Source organism: Diplotaxodon limnothrissa, linkage group LG23, assembly GCF_057381915.1.
Source record: "Diplotaxodon limnothrissa isolate DT_005_m linkage group LG23, D_limnothrissa_male_GT1.1, whole genome shotgun sequence".
NCBI classification, from domain to species: Eukaryota; Metazoa; Chordata; class Actinopteri; order Cichliformes; family Cichlidae; genus Diplotaxodon; species Diplotaxodon limnothrissa.
In genome coordinates, this window is record NC_140617.1 from 14,035,555 (window position 1) to 14,057,832 (window position 22,278).

Here is a 22,278-nt window from a genome sequence, read left to right on the forward strand (position 1 = left end):
CAGTTCTGCTGTTCTTTGATGAATTGAGTTGCATTGTGGTGGGCTGTGAGTACACGTCCCACAAATTCTTTGCAAAAATGCAACGTGTACTGTGTTTGCATCGATAAAATTCAGAATTTTCACAATATGCTCAGTGTGTAATGGCCTTAGTCTGGGTTTTGGTCAGAAATATGCGCGTGGGAAGCCTGTTGGTGGTCATTTTGTTGGGCTCTGGGAATTTCTGAAGACCCATTTGTTTTTAGGAAATCAGGTTTTTGGTTATAATCTACTGGAAATGCTCAGAAAGGCAAAAAGTATAAAAGACCAATTTGGTTTTTTGAACTTTTTTATTGAATCTGCCCACAATTAGAAAGACTCTGAACCTCAACAAATGCTTGGTGAATCTCACTGAAGTTTTATTTCCTGACTGTGTAAGACTGGGGTGGGGGTTAAACTGGGTTTTGTGCTCACCTTCAGCCTCTCGATGGCCTCCTCGCTGCCTGGGCTGAACATGATGCGATCGTGCAGACTGGCAATAGATCCGGCCCGACTGGACAAGGCTGAGAGAGATGGAGAGGGGCTCATCCCCGTCATGGCATTGGTCACTGTGGAGAGATCATCCCTTTGATTCACAGCTTGGCCTTTATTGTTATTGTTCTTGTAATCGGATATGTCTGCCAGGGTGGGACGGGGCGTGGGGAGTGGGGACAGGAAGCGGGGATTGGGGTAATCGATAACAGGGAGTAAAAGAACGGAGAAATGCAGACAGAAAAGGAAGAGAAGAGAATAGAAAAGAAAGAAGACACGTGTCTTGAAACAAATCTAACTTACAGAGAGAAATTTGAACTGGTAGCACAGAAGCAAGGGCAGCACCAGCAGAAAGCCACAGACAACTCAAATGATGCAACAAGGAGGCCATCCAGCCACAAGACGACTCAACGAAAATGTAGCTACCATACAAAACTTCAAGCACAGCGTGATATGCAGAATAGGGCTGCCACGATTTGTCGACTAGTCACGATTACGTCGACTATCAAAATCGTCGACGACTGATTTAATAGTCGACGCGTCGTTTGAAGCTTTGTAAGATCCCAAAAGACGCAGGAATAATAGCAGGATTTAAGAGTGTAATAACGGACTGAAACAGAAGATGGCAGCACTGCATGTACAAGGATGCCAGCTGCCGTTAAACCCCGAAGAAGAAGAAGAAGCAGCTGTGTCCCAGAATTCATAGCGCGGCCCAGCTCAGTTTCCAACAATGGCGGCAGCTAGTTAGTTTTAATATTACTCTTATTATTCTTTCTGGGTCACAAAATAAACGTTTAACATATTTTCAGCCGAGAATGTAGCTGTGTAAACCTCAAATATCGGCTCAGTTTATCAGGACACCACATATTTTCAAAAGCGCTCCGACGTTTTCGGAGACGTCTGTTACCCACTAGCTCGATAGCTAGCCGGGGGCTAGGTCACTAGCGCGGTGAGAACACCGGACTCCCGGCAAATTGTTTTCAAACCCACCGCCGTCTTTCGCTACTCAGGTTAAATATATATGAGTCACTTAGATAAATTAAAAATGTTGTTGTTTGGCTTTTTTTTTTTGTATTTTATTTGTTCCTGAGTAAATCGGTTTGTCTGAGATTAAAGTTATAGTTTTTACACAGCTGAATAAACGTCAAGCAGACAGCTGATTATCAAAAGTGTGAGATGCTGGAGAATATACTCCGTTGTCCTGTTATATTTTAGATAGCAAGGAGTTTATTAAACTTCACCGAAACAATCTGCAAATTTCATTAAAATTGAATAAACTATCATCTTGTCTTTATTTTTAGTTAGCACCTTAAAAGCTTAAAGCTGTAAGCTAATGATAGTTATATAAGAGCAGATGCTGCTGGTGCAATAAGCTGTAGTTTTACGTCCAGTGGATGATGATCTGATTAGTCGACTAATCGCATAAATAATCGGTGACTAGTCGACTATCAAAATAATCGTTTGTGGCAGCCCTAATGCAGAACCATTGAGAAACTGTTCGAGCAGCATGAGAAAAGATTTCCATTACTAATTCCCATTCAAGCATCTCTACCAAAAAATTAAAAACTGTCACCAGTTATGGAAAACAACAAAGTACGTGAGCTGAGCCTGTGTGCGCAAACACGATGACTCATTTTTAATGGTGTCTTATTTTCTGCACAGAACATTAGAAAGCCAGAACTCTCAATTAAGATTATTATCTAAAAGCAGCAAGATGCATTTACTGCTCAGCATGCTTTGCTGAAATTATTAATGTCAAACAAATTAATGGAAGCAGAAATCCATTTCTCTGGTAGAGGATCAGACACAGCGATGAGTTTGTCTGATTAGCTTTGAATGAAATTTCTGGGTAAATCTATTATTAAAGTAACACATAAAAAAGGGCCCCTTATATTTTTCTGTTCAGAGCTTTATCTTGGATTTATCGTGGCACCTGAAAGGCCTGAGCAGAAAGCAATAATAACAACCTTGCTGCTGCTGCTATGGCAACACAGAGCAATAAACTGGCCAAGTGTATCACACCCATCCATCTGGACAGGCTTCGGCTCGCCAAGATTGATCACATAATATTGCCTCTGCGGTTAATTAAGTTGTGTATTATGGAAAGACTGTAAAAATCTATGGCATGAAAAGTGCAGAAGACCTAAAAGATCCACTATTATGTAAGTGATTATATGTCTGAAGACTACATCATCACCCTCATCTTATCGTTCCTCTGTGCCCTGTTATCCTGCCTGCCAACAGGCGTTGACAGACTGATGATTCGTAAACTGTAAAGGGAAATGTAACAAGGTAATTATCCAAATATCTTTTTAAAGTAGAGACATTTTCTTTCTCTTAAAAGTTCTATTTTTTACAAATGACCTTTTTCAGGGAACTTGAGAACTTAGGGATCTAACACAGGAAAGGTGTTATATCACCTGGTCCACTTTTATATAGCTTTATAGCTAAAACAGGATAAAAACATTTTTTTATATGTGCTGCTGCCAGTGTGGTCTTTAAAAAGACCTTAATAAACATACTGAGCTGTACTATAATTTTTAAAAATACATAGCTTACTTCTGTTCAAATTATATTGCTACTATTGACCAACTATACTGTACGTTTTCTTTAATTTATTCATTATAAAATACAAAAAAACCCCCACTTGGAATAATGTTTGAAATGGAGATAAAGGCAGCATGATTTTCAAATCTCATAAACGCATATTCCATTAACCCCAGAACACTAAATATTTAAACTGAGACTTTTTACTCTTTCATGAGAATATTTGGAAGGAAGAAACAATTAAGAGGAAAAAATTAAGGGAAATATCGCTGCTAATAAGGTTAACTGGCAACAGGTTAATAACAGGACTATAATCCTCAATCAGACAAGGAAGGAACGTTTTCCTGTTAAGAGTGCAGAGGGGATGCTACACAGTGGGAAATCACCCTATCCCAACGTTTTTGATTGTGCTGCTGCCATCAAGTTCAAGATGAGGTCATCTTTTTCTTAGACTGTTTTATTTTGTTAATTGAAAATAAAAATATGTTTATGAGATTTGCAAATTATTGCATTCTGTTTTCTCACAACATCCAAACTTTTAAGTTTGTTTATTGAGGTTTATTCAGATTTTTATTACATCGTTATCTATTTTTTAAATGCTTTGTGAATATATTGCTTAGAATATATTAGGGGATTTAATTCTTTACTGCACTGTATTGCATGTGTCATTAAATCTTTTTATGTGATATGTGTGTTTTCTTGCCGGAAAAATAAAGCGCGTCGTACACACACAGACCTGCCAGAGGAAATGGATGTCACAATTTCTACGTCAGGGAAATTAAAGATGAAATGAATCCCATTATGGTGCACAAGCTTCCATACTATATTGCTCCGCTGACCTATCAGTGCATCTATAAAGTCATACTCAGATCTCTACAGCACCATAATATAGCAAAGCCTGAATAGGGATGGAAAACATGCTGTTTGTATTTCATTAACATTAGCTTCTCGCGTTTCACTAAAAATCATGTAAAACAATCAGAACAGTTCCTTTGGTGCTGCAGAGAACATTGAAAAACCACTTTAACACTGCCACATTAATCAGCTGCGATTCTAAGCTGCAAAGCCAGAAAGCAAGAAACAGAGAACACACATTTCAAACCCTCGATATCAGCACCAGACGCTCGATATGCTGGGAGAAGAGACAAGAGACAGCACAACACCTTTAGTTAAATTCTCCACAGGTAAAAATGTTCATTTAGCTATTGGTGAACACCTGAGCACTGCAGTCTTAATATGCTCTATGCGCTCCAAACATTAATCCTGATCTTTCTCTGGGAAAGGAACTGTGCATGGTTTCAAAATAATATAACATCCATCTAATACATCTGTTTGCAGTACTGCAGTAAAAGTGGTATCAAGATTAGAGACGCAATGAGCTAATACTATATGTTCTGGCCAAAATTATATATACTTTATAACTTATATAGATATAATTATATAAATTAACCAAAATTAGTGGATTACATTTTGGGAAAAACAAGTGTAATATAGTCTAAGCTAATGCATAGGAGAGGTGAGTCATGAGTGAGCATCAACCTCTAACGAAGTATCAAAAACTGCAGTTCCTTTAATGTCACCCTGAGGCTGGCTCCAAAAATGAATCAATCCCATGTTAAAATATTCATATATTCAAAAATGTTTACAGCCAGTTACAAAACAGTTTCACCCTCTATAGATAATTTTTCTACTATAAATCAACTGTTCAACTTTGTGTCTTTGTGCAAACAGGCTGCTAGGATTCTCCTGCTGATGCTGTTTTACATTACTGAGCTGGAACTCTTGACCATATTTGTTTTTTTCAACCATTTTTAAATGATTTGAACAAATATATGGTTTGCTGTACAGCTCATCCAAAAGTTTTGTGTTCCACCAAACACACTATAAACTGTTCAGGTGCCTAAGAAAGGGAATATGATATCGGTGCTTGTGGATAACTGAGGCTGTGGTATCTGTAATGGTTTCTGACATAAAAAAGTGCTACTGAGATGATACCTAATCAAGATGAATTCACTTCCCAATATAAGGAGATGTATAACTTGTGCTGTGTTATTTATGTAAGAGCACCCTGCCTGTCTAAGGACAGGAGTGGAGGCAAAACATTTCCTCTCACATAGCTGGTATGATGTGTTAGCTTCAGATGCTAATGCTAGAAACAACGCCTACACCATTTTTTCCAGCCTGTTTTTAGACACAAATGAGAGAATAATGCATTCGTGCCAAGTTTGGTCCTACTGCTGTCTGAAACCACTTGCTATCTATTCATTTTCATTAACTTCTTCCCACTGATTTTATTGCCCTGGCTGGTTCTTAATTTGCTTCTTGGCCTATTTGAACAGATCAACATGTCTGTGAGTACATCACGGCTTCTGTGAGCACAGGGAGAACAAATTTGTTTGTGAGTGGGCTGAGCTGAGGCTGACTCTTAAAAAAAGGGTCCAAGACCATTATGAACAATTTAAAATTCAATCTACAGATAATGGGCACATAAATCCAATGAATGGTCCCTTACTCTCAATGATGTCACCCAGGCCTTGAGCAAAGAGGAGCTCTTTCAGGCGAGACACCTCCTCCTTCAGCTCACGCACCAATCGGTTGTTGGGATCCTCGTTAATGACAGCGTTACAGCGAATCTGTTTGGCACGGTCAGCATACCTGGGAATGCAAAAGATCACTGAGACACAGGTGTGTGAGGAGAAACACACACATATATACACATTCATAATTCCCCCGACATCCCCGTCTCTGCAGCCCGGAGCTGCAGCTGCAACCCGTGAAGGATGTTTGAAGTGTGAAAGTGAGGCAAACCTCTGAGGGAAACGTGGATTACACAATGCCTGCGTTTCACCAACACCGGTGTCCTTCAAAGCAACATTCACCAGCTGTGTGGGAGGAAAAATCTGCAGCACAAAATGTGCTGTCTGCTCTGTTTACCTGAGCGTGCTAAGGGTCTCATCGTAGTTGATATCAGCTGGACTCAGAGCAGCAACCATCGCAGTTCGAGAATTTCCCCCTGACAGAGAAGAACAGATGTAAATTTATGCTTTGAGTTCAGAATGTGTACTTGATTGTCACTAGTTCTGCATGAATGTGGTGTCAGGAAAATAGGAAAACACTCTGTCTGAACAAGTTAAAATTTAGATTTTGCTACACCCAAAAAATGTCATTTGATTACAGTACAATTACATAAGTACAACATAAATCTTACATTTAACAGAAAAGTTGTGGTTTGCATTAAAATGTAAAAGTGATTAGCTTTTGGGGTTCAGACGCACGATTTTCTGGAGGGATTCTTTTACATATCACAGTGATGTTAGAAATATTAGAGACATTCAATGCCTTTGAAAAACGGTGTTCATACCCAAATTTTCTCTCAGTAGCCAAGTCAAAACTGAATCTCGGTATGGAATGAAGCTTTCTGCCTTTTTCTTCTTTTTATTCTGTTTATAAATAAAAGACACACAAAAAGTCAGCATGAATTAATTTTTTCTGTGTTTACTATAGGTTCAAATAAATAATGAATTAGGATAATAACATGTGAATCACTCACCTTATTCGGCCCAGAGGCCTAAAATGAAATGAGACAGTGGAAACTGTAATTTTTATCCAACACAAAATCGACTTCACCTTAAAAAATACAACAAATGGTTAATACAGACCATTTCTGCCAAAGCAGAGATGACTTTCCCCAGCGTGGTTAGAGATTTGTTGATATTTGCTCCTTCCTGTGACAGAACAGTAGGCAGATAAGGATTACGATGACAGTAAGCACAGACTGCTTTAACATGGATTTAGTCAGATAAATAAACATGATTTAAGATTTTTTTTTGTAGTGTTTTCACCTTTAGCCTGGTCCCTTTGGCTCCGGTAGAATCGGCCCTCTCACTGCCAGCCAAATCCACCAAACTGATTTTACTGACCTAAAACAGCACACACCAAATCAGTAGAATCCAATTAATAAGATGCAACACATGGGCTTTCAACAACACAAAAAAAGAATCAATAGGCATTCATCTTTATTATAGAGACAGGCCTTATTAAAAAAAACAGCTTAAGAATTATCCTCATGACCTTCAAGGAGTCATTGATTTCCACGTCCCATCAAGACTTAAATCAGCGTCATCAGTCAGAGGGCAGATAAACCAAGACAGCAACTCGATGTTAAACAAATTCAGTGAGGATCAGATAAAAATCCTCTACCTTCTCGGTAGTGTTATCCATCTCTGTGTCGTGGCGTTTCTGGGTGAATATGATGTTGAAGACGGCGTGCGAGCGACTGCTTGTCTCATTCATGTTGGTGGCAGCCACAGTCCTGCACAGAGACAATGAATTTTAATTACTTTGTACAGTTCAGATTTTAGCCAGCAGGATGTGGGTTTAAGTATAATTTAATGAAAATGTTTTTTTATATGACACACTCATAAAACACTATTCAAAGTAGAAATAGGTAGTTATATATAAAGCGTATTTTTAAAAAAAAGTATATTTAGTGTAACAGCAGCTATGTTTAGGTAAACGTCATGGTCACTGTGCTTGTGTTTTATCCCCCAAACCTTATGACACTTCCCATCTTCATGCTTCCTGTTTTATTTTGATCATTCATTTTTTTCCTGTGTCTATTGTCGTTTTAATATTTATATATAAATATTTTAATTGATATTGACTGTAAACGTTCCCTTCATTTCCCTTCTGTTTTCACTGTATGTATTCATAGATGGTCCGAGTGGATGTATCCATCCTTCTATGCAAGACAGATTTTTAAAAAGGGGTCAAAACTAAAGCACAAAAAGCCACGATGTTTAGGTTTTTCCTTAAGCCCTAAAATCATTTTTGGAGGGAATTTCAACCAATTCTACAGCCAAAATCAAAAACCTCAGAGTCTAAGAACAAGAGAGACGTTTAATATCTCACAATCATAACCAATCTAGAATTATAAATGGAAAAACCTGGAGCCTGCTAAGCAATGCATCTGACATTTTTATAGTGCACCACAAACATACATTTCATTAGAGTTTCATTCATTCCTTATTGCAAACCTCATATCCTGTGTGCAGTTACTTTAAGAGAGAAAGAAAGTGACTAATTCAATGGAGTCTCTCTTTAATTAGCCCTTTCATTCATTTCATTTCCTCTGGAGCTAAAATAGAGCTAAATAGAATTTGCAGTTCCCCAAACAGCCACTTTAAACTTCCTTCAAAAGTGAGTTAATCCACATAGACTGCAATGTTAAAATGCAATATCACAACAGAAACATGTGTCCAGAAAACCAGCCTCCATAACAACTGTCCATGAGGTAAACTGTTATATAACTTATTGCTTTAATTTCTATTAACTGGAGTCGCTACTGAACTGCATCTTCCAACCCTGTTTGTGGTCTTTGTACCTTTTGGAACATTTTTATGTAAATATCTGTTGAATAATAAGCCCTGCTGTGAGGAACAGCTCGCTTAACAAGTTTGTGCTTCTATTTTGTTGTTAATTGGCAGGTATATGCAGTGTTGCCAACTCCTCAGTAAGGAAAATCGCTATTGGTTGTCCTAAAAGTCGCTAGAAGTCGCTAAATGACGTCATCGCCTAATTTGCATAATTGGTCATGCTTATCTAATTGTAACCTATGTTGTTGGAGAGAGAAATAACATCGTGGAAGAGACATAAAGTGAGTAAAAAACGTCCTAAATGCATTTAGAGTTTATTTAGAACTACAAATTAAATTTCTTTTAGCAATTATTGTTTTTTTTAATGTCACAATTCCAACCCTGCTCCTTTACCCGGGCTTGGACCGGCAAAAGTGACCCGAAATAGGCACTCTGGTGGAGTTACTTTGTGTGTGTGTGTTTATAAGTAGTTTTAAACCTTGTGATCCACAAAACAGCATAAGAGTAAAAGAGTAAAAGAAGAACTGACTGCGTTACAGCACCCGCTGCTTGTTGAGAGTAAAAGCAATACGGGCTTTCACGTCTTTTTTTAGCGACTTTTTTTTAGAAAAAAATTCGCTAAGGGGTCCGAAAACTCGCTAAATATAGCGACAAAGTCGCTAAGTTGGCAACACTGGGTATATGTGTCCTTAGTGTTGCACTCACACAGTTTATGGCAGTTTACGCTACTTGCTAAGCTAACGTGCTAACTTAGCACTCCTCCTGTGGTTCACTGCCTTTTCCTGAGACTCGAGAAATAGTTGACTACATTACCTAGCCTTGTTGCCAGAATCCATCAGGTCCTGGATGTCATTGTAGGAGGTGACAGCCAGCTTGGACAGGTCCTCCACATAAGGTCCCATTAGAGGATGCTCTCGCACACGCAGGTGCCCTTTGTTTTTTGGGTTCAGCAAGTCCCGCACACGCTCACAGTAGATTTCCATGTAGCTTACCTGTTTCAAATTGACAGTTGATTGAACATTTATAACAGATGTGAGGTCTGAATCCACTGTATAAACAGGAGGGGCGCCCACACTCACCTCTACAGAGTAGGACATGCTGTTGTCTGTATTATCATTTATCTTTGTAAAAAGGTCTTCACACAGCTGGAAGAGGAAAACATAATAATCCGCAAAAAGATAAATTATTTAATTTATTATGTGCCCTGTTAAATTAATCAAAGTGTGTCAGTACCAGGGGAATAATTCCTTGCTGATCCTTCACATCCTGTTTCCCCATCATGGTGTAGGACTTGCCTGCACCCGTCTGACCATATGCAAAGATGCAGACGTTGTAGCCTTCAAAGGCATGAAGCAACATTTCCTCTCCGATGTCTTTGTACACTTGCTTCTGCGATGCATAATTGACATCTTCGGGCTGTGGACAGAGATCAATAATTGGTCATTTAAGACTAAAAATGTCTTGTAAGGCTTGAACAAATATATCCAAAACTGATGAAAATATGTGGATGCGTTGTGTTTGGGCTCCGGGGGTGCACGGATGACTTACCGAAGTGTGAGACCAGTAGGAGTAATCAAAGTTGAAGCTCTTGTTGTCTTTGGCCTGCTTAGGGTTGATGATGGCTGAAAGACAGGACAAGGAACATGGGTCAGAGGGAGGGTGAGAACCACCCATGTGAAACTGGATCTGAGCTGGGTTAGTATCATGTTGTGCTAGTAGAGCTGGAAAGGTTTCAGTCACCTCTCCTTTCTGCACCAACAGCTACCTTTGGGATTAAGTTATTGGGCTTGGCCTACATAAATTCATTACAGAAACGCATCACATTGGAACACTTCATCCAGAAGAGGACCAAACAGAAGGCATTGGAGACCATGTCAAAGTATAAAATCCAATATTTGTTAAATCAAAGGCTGAGGTCACACACCGTCAGCCAGTCAATGAGGTAAACCAGTTGAGAAACAGGCAAAAAGGCCAGTTATTTTGTTACCTGTCAGGACTTTTCTAGGACACCTTGCGCTCAGCTCATCTTTCAACAGCATACAGCTTGAAACAACCAGCCGCTTTTAGCTGTAATCTGTCAGGCTCCGCTGACCTTTGGTAGCCCTCCAATAAATTCCACCTTTGTCAGTGTTATAACTTTCAGTCTTCCCAGAAGGCCAGTGAAGTGTCTATATGCTTTTATGTCTTCCTGTGTCTGCCAGCTGTTCTGTAAATCACAAATCCTCCATGAGCTATTTAAGCATCCATCTCGGTACTCAAACAGGAAATGCCTTCTCCCCATTAAACAGTGTATTCACTGTTATAGCGAAGTTATAGCGTATAACTTCATCCCAGATTAAAGGGACAATTCGCCCTAAATCATTTTTTCCCTCCAGATTGAATTGCTTTTTTTTTTCATCCAGACTGTTTTGGTGAAGGTTGCCCAGTTTTCGAGATATTGACTGCAGAGATGCCTGGTTTCTGTTAAATATAACGGAATAAACAAAGAAAAAATACATCTGAAATACTCAATGTTTCATGATGTAGTTACTCAAAAAAAGTGCCAAAACCTTATTGTGAAGATTTTGTGCAGGAAGTAGGAAACATGCATCTTCTCATGAAGACAGGCCGGGTTTAAATATTAATGGAGTTTCCTCTCAGCTGATGTTGGTCATTGAAGATGGTGGAAAGGATAGTTCCTACATGACACTGTTCACATCAAAAGCTGTGATTTTTTTTAAAAAATAAGTATTTCAATATTTTTAATAAGAGATGTTGAGTTATTTAAATGCATTTTTTTTTTCAAGTTTTGAGCACCAAAATACACCAGATTTTTACATTTTCATTACATTCAAGAGAAGGCAGACATCTCTGCAGCCAAAATTTGATTTTGGAATAAGCACTAACAGTCTGATCCCCAGAATGACGACAACTCAAGAAAATCCAGTTAAACAGTGATTTATAATTAAATCATATCGTACTGATGGCTAATCTAACGTCATGTTAAGGATGTCTGCCCCGAGGCCTGATCGACATGATGATGATACACTGGTTTCAAAAATAAAGCATAGAGTATTTAAAGTATTTTGAGTGGAAAAGGTTTTGCACTTCGAACCAAAGGACTAATTACAGCTTTTTATAGATTTAACTTGTGGAAAAACACATTTTTGGGGAAAACAATATTTCAAGTTACACGTAAAACCTTTTGATAATATTATTGTGCTTGTTTTTCATTCGTAGACATTACAATATAAACACAACGTAAAATATTAGATACACAAATTATCTTTTTTCTGCAAAAACATCTAATAAAGAGTATTTCTTGAGATTTTTTTTTTTGCTGTGCATCAAACAGTTTCACCCTGATTTGTCCAAACTCAGCAGACACAATGAAATCGAGATTAGTTTGTTTTTTGTTTTTGGCATGAATACTACTCCACATGTTGGTGTGCCCACATATCTCATTTGGTCTTGGTGCCAACATGATGCTTCCTCCCTGCTCCCTGGGCTCCAGACCATTTTCTCTACTAATGCAGATGCGGTCGATAAAAGAGGAAAAGGCCCAGAGCTAAGTACGAGCTCAAGTAAGTGTACACAGTTTTATTTCCTCTCTACACTGCTACTGTTCCCAGCTATGAAATATAGGCCAGTGTGGCTGACTTGGGTTTCAGATTTCAGATCTAATCCTCGCCATGACTAAGAGATGAGACTTCACTTACTGGTCGTGACTCATCCTGGTACTCTGGAAGAAGGCCAGATATGAACATAGATGTACTACAGTCCTCATATTTGCCATACTTATCCAAGCAGTGTAGTCTGTATTCGCTGCTAACAGAAACAATTTCGAGAACCATAAGGACATTTGAAGAGAGGATCTTCAATCAACGTCAATACACTTAAAATATTGAGTTTTAAAGAAATATGTTCTTCTTTTGTCCATTTTTCACCTTTCCACAATGTTTTAGGATTTTTGGCCTGCTTAGTTTTGGTTAAAGGTAAACCTGGCTGAAAGTTAAAAAATAATCCTCATTCATCTTATCATCATCGTATCTTGCTGCTGACCATCACAAATCTAGACTGCTCACTAATTATTATTAATGTTTAGCACTGTTGCCTGTGCTGCTTCTGTCACACAAACATGTTGTGCCCGTCTGTGCGGATATTCTCCAGAATCTCCGGCTTCTCCCACCATCGGAAAACATGCTCTGCTAATGCTGCCTATCTGAAACAGGATGCTCTCCCAAAGGAGATTACTAATCTCTCTACATTTACTTCTTATTTAAATAAGGGTTAAAAAAGGGTTACAAATTTTAAAAAAGGGTTAGGGTTACCGAAACAAAAGACAGTTCCTACGTAGCAGCGAAGGAGTTTGTGCTGCTTCACTGCAGCTTATTCTGTGTTGCATCTTTTATTATGCAGTAATTTCCTTTTCTGACATATTTCACTAAGCAGTATTAGTAGTCACATTACTTATTGCTTTTAACTGGGTGTATAGTAAATATTACCTAAATATTACACAATCAGGAAACTGTCCATTCTGACAGAAAACGCTGATCTGCTTTTACAAACTCTGGATTCACTCACTCGGTAAATAACTGAAAGGAGACATGAACTACTTTATCAAACCATCCATCCATTCGCTTCCGCTTATCCTTTTCAGGGTCGTGGGGGGCACTGGAGCCTATCCCAGCTGTCATAGGGCGAGAGGCGGGGTACACCCTGGACAGGTCGCCAGTCTGTCACAGGGCCAACACACATGGACAGACAACCATTCGCACTCACATTCACTCACACATTCACACCTAGTGGCAATTTGGATTATCCAATTAACCTATCCCCACAAGCTGCATGTCTTTGGACGGTGGGAGGAAGCCGGAGTACGCGGAGGGAACCCACGCAAACACGGGGAGAACATGCAAACTCCACACAGAAAGACCCCGGCCTGATGGTGGAATTGAACTCAGGACCTTCTTGCTGTGCGGCAACAGTGCTAACCACCGTGCCACCGTGCTGCTTTATCAAACCCCTAAAATTAAAAAAAACACAAAAAACCAAGATATCATTATTGCCCAGAAGCCTTCGCTATATGACATCCTCTCTAAACGTACTCATCTTCAACAGCGCTGTGATTCATACAAGATGAGCCCTCTGCATCCCTACTTAAGCACAGAATACAAGAGTGTCTTGCATTCAGATAAGGTAATTACTTTGGAGTGGTGGTGACTGGCAGCACGAATTACCATCAGAGCGGAAGTACCGGGTACCGCCTTTGCGGACTGCACGGGTACAGACTTCTTTTATACTATCCTAACCAAGCTTGTTAAATGCATGTAAGGTTTTTATTTGCAATGAAACGTTTTTCTGAAAGTAGCCACAAACAAAAAGAGAATTTCTGACTGAGTAATTGTTGAAACTAATTTAGTAACCGACCATATATGAGGGCTGCAGTGAGACACGGGAGCAGGACTGAGTGTTTAAGATCAATAGCTGAGGTATCTCATCCAGTGATCATCGCTTATCTCTCCACCATAGGACAGTTTCTGCGTCATTTCAAGCACACAGAGGAGACCTCCTTCAACCCTTGCCGTATCCACTTTTGCCATCTATCTTCCCTTTTTATGATGGAAGCACTTTTTAATTTTTAGCTGTAGATTTAATTGATGACCCATCATTAAGTGCAGACAATTAGACGAGAAAAGCGAGCAGTTCATTTTCTTCCGTCTTTGTCACCACGTCTGGAGTGTTTTGAAGTAAAAGCCCAATCGATACATTTATCAACATAAAGTATACACCAGGGCCACTGCCATTCATCTTTACTATACACATAAGATATCTTGGTAATCAAATATTAAAAATGTATGAAGACGGAGAAACTGCTGATCTTTTTTTTTTCAGTGTTCTAAATACCCAAATACCTCAATAAAAGCTGTTTCTAATTCAGTTTTTGCATGGAGGTAATTAACTGAACTGTAAAAACCGGCATGTGATAACAAAATATTTTAAGTTAATGTAATTTGATTTATTAAAACAACAGTGTATGATTTGCATTAACAGTCTATATTTACAATGTTGAATCTATATGTCTTTATAAACATTTATTCTATGAATTTTAAAATGAAGGACTTATTGGGCAAAAAAATTAATTACTGTTTACTGTTTTTGTTTAATCTTTTTGCAAATGTTTACCACCTTAAAATGTACTCGCAACAATGTATTCTTATAGCTGTGTATTATGAAAGAATACCACTACACTGTATTCCAATTTTGAGCATTCCATATGTTTTATATTTTCCTAATATTTCCCTAATAACATCAAATAATCTTTTTACGTAACCGTGACTGAAAATAGTACTGCTCATGCTGATCAGGTGGCCCAGTTTTAAAGTTTCCCACTTTATCAAATGCCTCCACTCATCACTGTATCTGTCAGGAACGCCCACGTTCCTCGTCTTTTTCCTAATTATAGCAGCGATTATCTGCTCGAGGTTAATTTCAGTTGCCCTTCTGTCATGTTTTCAGTATCCTTTTACTGCACATTCCATGTTTGTCTTTGTCATAGCTGCTAGGTCTTCATAATTGTGACTGAGTGATGCTGCTCAGGACTGTCACGGCTGACCTGCCCCAGTCAATAGAAGACGAAATGTGGTTGCGTCAGCAGGTCTGAAAGAGGGGATATGAACTCACTGACAGGGACTGGAGGAAAGCCACGTAGATACTATATTCAGCCGCAGCAGCTGTTTGCTGATTTATATCTGAGTTTATGAAGTCTGACTGTCAAATGAGTCTTTGCATGACGCACTTTTACATAAAAGAGCAGTAATCATTATGGTAATGAGGGTTTTTACTACACAGATGAAGAAAAGGCATGAATCCACAATTTCTCTCAAAAAGACGTTAGATGTTAGATATACTGTTACCGGAAAAAGTCACAATGTTGAATAATAAATAGAATGGGGAATACTGGGAATTTCACCCCTGTTTTTAAGTTCAAGTTTGTCGTTATCGTCTTTGAAACAAGGGACAACGCTTGTGGGCTGAGCTGAGGCTTTAAAGAATACCCTGCTTTGGTGTCTATTTTACTCTAATGGAGATGATGATTTAGATCACCATTATGATGCACTAAAGAACAATTTAAAATAGCAATCAGACCATAAATGTCACGGACCCGGCTCTGGAGGACTCGGGGGTCCGTGACCAGTTTTGACTGTTGTTATTGTTGTTAGTATTATTATTATTTGGTGATGTGTGTTTTCTCCACAATGCTGTGTTAGTCTGTGTCCCACTCGTATGTATAGGCAGGGTGTGGGTGTATACGTGTGTATGTCTGCGGGTGTGGCTGGAGGATGGAGCACAGCCACCTGCAGGCCTGATAGGTGTGGCCCTGCGAAGGACTGGCCACACCTGAAGTTCCTGCCACACCTGTTGGTGATCAGGGCTCGTCGGGGGAGCTACTTAGGAGAGTGTTGGAGCTCCCACCGGCGCGGGATCATTGAGTTATCGTACCAAGTTAGTGTGTCTGCATATGTCTGTGTTGTTCGTATATGCCCGCCGAGGGTTAGTGTTGACGGCTGCCTCTATGGTTTCCCTGCAGGAGGAAGAGTGGTCCAGAAAGGCAGCACGCACGGGGTGTGCGGAAACACAACAGCGGGGAGCACGAGCACGAGCACAGACGTCGGAGGGAAGCACGCACACGGGGTTCAAGGGAGCAACGGGGAGTTATTGTGTTTACAGTTTTTCACTGTGAATAAAGAGCACTGTTTGCATCGCAGAGTCTGCGTTTTGGGTCCTCCTTTCCCCACATCCCCACGGTCTGCCAGCCAGACCGTGACAATAAAGTCACCATAACAGTGGTTAACAAGGTCATAAACCAAGTGAGAATCATGGCTGTTTTCCCACAGGCTTTTAAACTACTCTATTCACTTCCTGCTGCCTATGAAAGAGCATCAAGGTTTAGGCTGCAGCCAATTCCAATATGCAATTCATATCCTTAGTGCAGCGCACTGCTAAGCTCATGCTACTTGAATGAGAAACTGCAATTTTTTTTAGAATGTAGTCCAAATGGGATGTAATGCATGAACACATGTGAAAGAAACCACCAAATGCATGTTAAAGTAATGCATCTACACTCATATACCTGATTAGATTTCTTGCTTTTGCATATATTACTAACTGTTATGTTGCGATGGTGAAAATTTTGATGTCTTCATAACTTTTCTGCAGCAAAATTAACAGAAATCTACAGAGTATTTGCAGCAAGTAGTCTTCTAAAGCGAGGCCCCTTATTCCTTCAGGTCTTTCCCCTGCATCTTAATTAAGGTCGGCGTGGGAGGGAACTTCTATCAGACAACAAGATTACTGCCATTCTCCTGCTTTGTGGGAACTGGGCTATTGACCCACACATGAATGTCAGGGAGCACAAAGAAGCGAGAGACACACACACACAAAATCCAGAACTCCTTCGTCTTTTCCCTTTCTTCAACCCAGACTACACAGAGACAAGGGGGCATTTATACCCCGATTCTCTATCCCCTCCAGACACTGCAACCAATGGGCTTTTTCATGACATCAGCCTGCTCACATCCTCCAGCCCACATCCAGAGCTATTGACTCAGTTTGGAAGAGAACAATCTGCTCCACTGAAAGACCGGCAGTCTCACTGAAAGCAGCTTTGTGCATCTGAAAAACGTGAAGCTTCTTAAAAGTGTTGACAGGATGTTTAATGTCTGGGTTTTAGGAAAAATAACTGAAAGAGAAATATGATAAATTCACACCTATATATGACATAAAGTGGTGACTTCCTTTTAATATGTAAGAATAAATGAATTAATGTGTATCTTTTTCCAGATTAACGCATCAACACAATATGAAATTCAGAAAGCATACTGCATATATTTATTGCAAGCCCCACTGTGGTTTTAATAAACTTTATAGGGCAGGTGGCTGAAAATCCCCCATTATTTCTTTCTGCTGGAGAACAACAGAAGCAAGCCTCTGCTACAAAAACTCATATTGCATTCATCTAATTTATTAGCACTTGCTTTGGTTTTTGAGCAGTGCATTATTTCAAGCTGCAGCTCCTGTGGGCTGGACATCAGATCTAGCTCATAGCAGCAGCCACTTTGTTAGAAGGTCGTCTTAAATTTCTGATCAGAATTAGACAAATCAAACACAAATGCTTCCATATTTGCCCACATGCAGGTCTGACTATACCTTTTTCAGTAACCTGTGTTATACTAGATTAAAGTAGATCGCTGTATTAGAACCAAGACCAAAGCTATCACCACGATTGTTTTATCTGAACCAGAGGTGCCGTTGAAATCTCAAGGAGACAGAGAATTTGTGGGCCAAAACCTATGGAATAAACCTCCTCAGGAAAGTTATAAACCTGATTATTTCTTGGTTTAAATGATTTCTAGCTTAAGTGTGAGACCCTGGTATTCGTTCGACTAGTTGATTTTTGTGATCTTTGCAAAGCAATTTACTGTAAAGCACTTTTTAAGACAAGCATTAAACAGTGTTACACAATGATGGCAGTGTTCGTGAAGTGTTTTAAATTTACATGTGTGTGGATAATGTCATGGATAAAAACATAAAAAAGGGATTTGTGTGATTAAAAATCAAATTCACAGATGGCTTAAAACAGTACATCTTCAAGGACTTTTTATCACTCCACACGCTGCCAGTTTATTCCCAATGGACTCCGGTACCTCTGGTCTATGTTTACACTGCTGAAGTAGGCAAACACTTATTGTTCACTGCCATAGAAACAGAGAAGGAAGCCAAACGAAGTAACATCACTCCTACTGTACAGTAAAAAATTTCAAACGAGTTCTTAAACACCATCCCACATAAAAATATGACGGCCCAGAAAGGCCACCCAGCTCGTTATGTAGTCACCCGTGACATGAGCAGGGAGGAGGGAGATGCCTAAATTAGGCCAAACGGTAAATATTTTAGGAAGTCTCATCAATTATTGACAAACGGCTTTACCTTGCTAAGCAGACTACATATCGAGTGTCTTTCCAGTCTCTTCGCTCAGTCCTCTGTTAAATCTATGAATGTGTGCTGCTCTTAAGTACATGTTTTTTTAAAAGTGAAGGAAACTTACAGAGCAGGTTTCCTAGGAAAATTAATGTGGCTGGTTTTGGATTATAACAAAATTGTTCACTGCATATACTTGAACAGAAAGATTAATTATAAAATGGTGAAGAAGGAATAATTTTTAATCTGTATTCATAAATAGCAGGACTTCTACAAAATAAATGAGAAGCTTATGTCGCCTAACACGTGATGTTCAACTGATTTGCAAAGCTGGTGATGTGCTAAATCCTTCACTGCTTGCTCGGTTTAGCTGCTGAAAAGGTGGACCCTGCAGTAATTACATATTGTCTCAAACAAGTTCAGTTAGATCACATTTTGTCTGAGGCAGGAAAAAGGTTTGCTCCCACAGAAACTGAGTCTGAGTCTCTATAAAATGTTGCTAATTTGATGTGTCTTGAAATACGCCTTACATGTACAGAGGAAATTAATGGTTCAGTAATCCAACCGCACAGAAAGGTTAAAGGTCGAGGTGAGCTACAGCTGGAAAACCTTGTGCTTAATGCCTTGTGGAAGAAGAAGCCTCCCCCAGGTTAAGCAAACATCTGTCAGACTTAATTACAGTTTTACTTCACTGTATAAGTCAGCCTCGAAGATAATAAAAAAACATGCACTTTTTTCAGTAAAACCACAGTTCTATGAAAAAATCCTAGTTAGAGTACTTACTAGTGGTGTTTCCAGACATCTGAATGATCAGTTTGCTATCTTTCTCAATCTCCCTAGAATTGAAGGGGCGGACCCGCACCGCCACCTTCACAGAGGCCCCTGCCATGGTGCTGTCTTCTTAGCACCTTGGGGTGCTTTCTGTAATGCCGGTCTGCAAGTCTGTTGAAAGGAGGAGAATATGAATTACAACTGAGTTGCTGCCAATACTAAACTAAAAACTAATGTGCAAACCACTCCCCAAGAAACCCAGAAACTGCAACTTAATCAACTTAAGCAGCATTTTAACAGCTAATTCAAAGTAATGGATAAGCAGTAGAAACAGGACGGCAAAAGGAATGCATACGTGATCTGAATATATAAGTTATAGTCATAAAGTCACTAAAGAGTAGAGAAGGAAGACTGAAACATAGAGTATAGTTAGTAGTATATTTTCTGCCATATTTCAAATTCAAATCCCTTCACGATGACATCATCAGGATCTAAGGGTAAAGAAGCTGACTGTTTACAGCTGTGGGCTCAAAGGGATTACTTGTACATACACCGATCAATTATCTGAAACTTTGTTCATGTTTAATACCACATAAAATGCAGTGATGAACTGTCAAATGGACAAAAAGCTTAACCACAGACAAAAAGTTAGGCCAGCTTACACGACTGATAAATGGGGAGCTGAAAGCTTAAAATTAGATAAAAAATGTCTAAAGGGTTAAAACAACTAAAAGTATTTTAACTACTTTTCAGCGGAGGGAGTGGGATCACTCAATCATCAACGTTTATCCAGTATCCTAATAAGCCAGCATTCTTCTGATTGGCTGCCCCTCGCAAAAAGAGCATGTGAAAAGCAAATGGGTGGGGCCTCGATATGACAGATCAATCTAAAAAAATCAAGCTTTCTGCTCACATGAATTTCTTGAATGCCTGATGACCTCATTATTTCAATTGTTAGTCATGTTTAATATCAACTATTATACAGTTTAGTAAAAGTACAGTTCTAATTTTAACATTGTGAAGAAGGGATACTTGAGTCCATTTCCCAGGCCTACAGAGGCATGTTATATGAAAAAGGTCGGGAACGACTGTCCTTATTACTAGATTTACTGGTTTTATAAACATCCATCAGTTCATAAGTGATCGTCATGCCATAGCAGACTTTTCTAGCATGTGCTCTGTTTGCATAATATTACAAATGTTGTCTTATTTTTGCATTATTTTGTTAGAAATTGTAAAGTTGGAATATTGCATCTTGCGGTTGATGAGACTGGGACAATAGCATAGGGCAGGGCTGAGTGGCTGTAACATGAAAAGACCATGCATGGTCAGCTACAGCCAGGGGAGTAATGGATAATAAAGCAAGCTGTAACAAAAGAAGTGCAGCAGCAGCTAAATGTCAGGCTGTTTCTCTGGATGACAATGGCACTGAAACCAGCCACAAATCCAGGGTCTGGCTCCATTCAGCAGCTCCATTTCACCAACGACTCGTTACGCAGTCACTCAAAAGGCAAAAAAATTACATTCAATAGATTTTAGTGTGTGGTGGGTGGATCAAGTACAAACATGACTCATCATCAAAATTTTTAATGTGGTTATCAATAAGCTTGACTATGATACAATTAGATTTCAGTGATGCTGCATCAGGTACAGCTATGAATATTAATAAGAGAGTCTGTCATTTCTTTTACTCAACTGATGCCTAAGATTTGGGATCACGTCAGATTTGGTACCAATACTCAGAGCGTGTTCGTGACTCAGATTGTCTTTCATCACTGAATGTAAATCTGCTGTGTCACCCCGATTCCTGGTACATCCTCTCCAGCTGGCACCTGAACAGATTCACTGGCAAGATGCATGCAGGGAACATAGTACAACAGCAAAACAGGTGTGAACTGACTGCAGGCTAAAAATCAGGATTAATAAATGAAAAGGAGCGAATGGTGTACAAGGTGTGCCATAAATCGGCTCTGGTTTTGTTATCTGAAATGGAAAATATTAATCATGTCACAGTGCAACTTGTGCATCTTGTGAAAATATATTTCCACTTCTTTTTTTCCCCTTTCCACATAACATCCATGGTCATAATCTGCTCACACACCAATCAGCTGATGATGGAGCTCAGCTGGGCGGCCACCATTTTCCCAGTGACAAAGACTAAAGTAATGCACATAATGTTTTTGACAAGACTTTAGGCAAATTTTCCTTATTGATTAGGTAACTGTGAATTTATTAAATGCTTTTAAAAAACAAACAACTTTGTTTTTCAGGATGGCAGCAGGTCCATAAAACGCAAGTCATGGACACTGTCGTTATTAAGCTTAAACTGACCATTTTGACTTGATAAAAAACATCATTTATTGCGTCATTTCAGCAGCTTTTGGCGTTATGACACAACACTTTCGCGCACACGTCTACCTCACCTTTCCCCCAATGACAGTGCATTTATTGCTGCCGTCCTGCTCACACAAATAAAAGCCTCTTTATTAAAAATAGACGCAGTTAAATAACAGCACATAGCTGGTGTCAGACAGCAGCTTTAATGCCTCTGTATCGCTCTAGGCTGCCTTTTTCCCGACAATGACAGCCTCTTCAATGGCCGCACCCTAAGCCCATCTCTCCCCAGGAGATTTAACACTAAGTAAATAAAGGCTGCTTCATTAAAACTGCATCAGCACTGTGACAATGGAAACACTGAAAAAAAGCCGCCCTACCTCGACAATGCCAATAACGTGAATTGGCTCTATTTCTCGTGCTCGTCTGTTTTATTGTCCAGCTCCGCGGACACCACCACCACCTCCGCTGCTCTCCTCCAGGTCTGGCACTGCCCCTGCTAACAGCTTCCCTTCTCCATGAAGGGCTGAGGAAGTCACCGCCTGCTGGTGCCTTGTACCTGTACCTCCTCTTCCTCCACCCGTGACTGCCAGTGGGGACTCAAGGAAAACGGAAAGGCAGCTTGGGATGTTCGGCCGAAGCGATCAAAACGGCTCTGTTGTCTCCCTGTCTTTGGCAAGGATGCTCGAGCTCCACTGAGCCAGTGACATCATCACCGAGGGAGGTAACAGCATCAATGCAGTAGTGGGAAGAGAGAGAGAGGGAGAGGCGGAGGCAGGGAGTG

The 22,278-nt window shown here is 39.7% G+C and overlaps 1 protein-coding gene across 4 annotated transcripts in view; it reads right to left on the reverse strand.

The window, feature by feature from the left end:
• kif1aa (kinesin family member 1Aa) overlaps window positions 1-19,290 on the reverse strand; it is a 45,166-nt gene extending 25,876 nt beyond the window's left edge. For 2 of the 4 annotated variants that reach the window (XM_085348395.1, XM_085348394.1), the window contains exons 1-14: window positions 19,173-19,290; window positions 9,978-10,051; window positions 9,663-9,845; window positions 9,509-9,574; window positions 9,243-9,421; window positions 7,255-7,366; window positions 6,897-6,974; window positions 6,714-6,779; window positions 6,605-6,622; window positions 6,416-6,494; window positions 5,989-6,067; window positions 5,567-5,709; window positions 4,148-4,186; window positions 451-653 (exon numbers count right to left, since the gene is read on the reverse strand). In XM_085348395.1, coding sequence (XP_085204521.1) covers window positions 451-653; window positions 4,148-4,186; window positions 5,567-5,709; window positions 5,989-6,067; window positions 6,416-6,494; window positions 6,605-6,622; window positions 6,714-6,779; window positions 6,897-6,974; window positions 7,255-7,366; window positions 9,243-9,421; window positions 9,509-9,574; window positions 9,663-9,845; window positions 9,978-10,051; window positions 19,173-19,278 — 1,425 coding nt within the window. In that variant the 5' untranslated portion in view covers window positions 19,279-19,290. The remainder of the gene's footprint in view (window positions 1-450; window positions 654-4,147; window positions 4,187-5,566; window positions 5,710-5,988; window positions 6,068-6,415; window positions 6,495-6,604; window positions 6,623-6,713; window positions 6,780-6,896; window positions 6,975-7,254; window positions 7,367-9,242; window positions 9,422-9,508; window positions 9,575-9,662; window positions 9,846-9,977; window positions 10,052-19,172) is intronic. The other 2 variants (XM_085348397.1, XM_085348396.1) reach the window with 2 other exon arrangements.
• Between the last annotated feature and the right edge of the window lie 2,988 nt (window positions 19,291-22,278).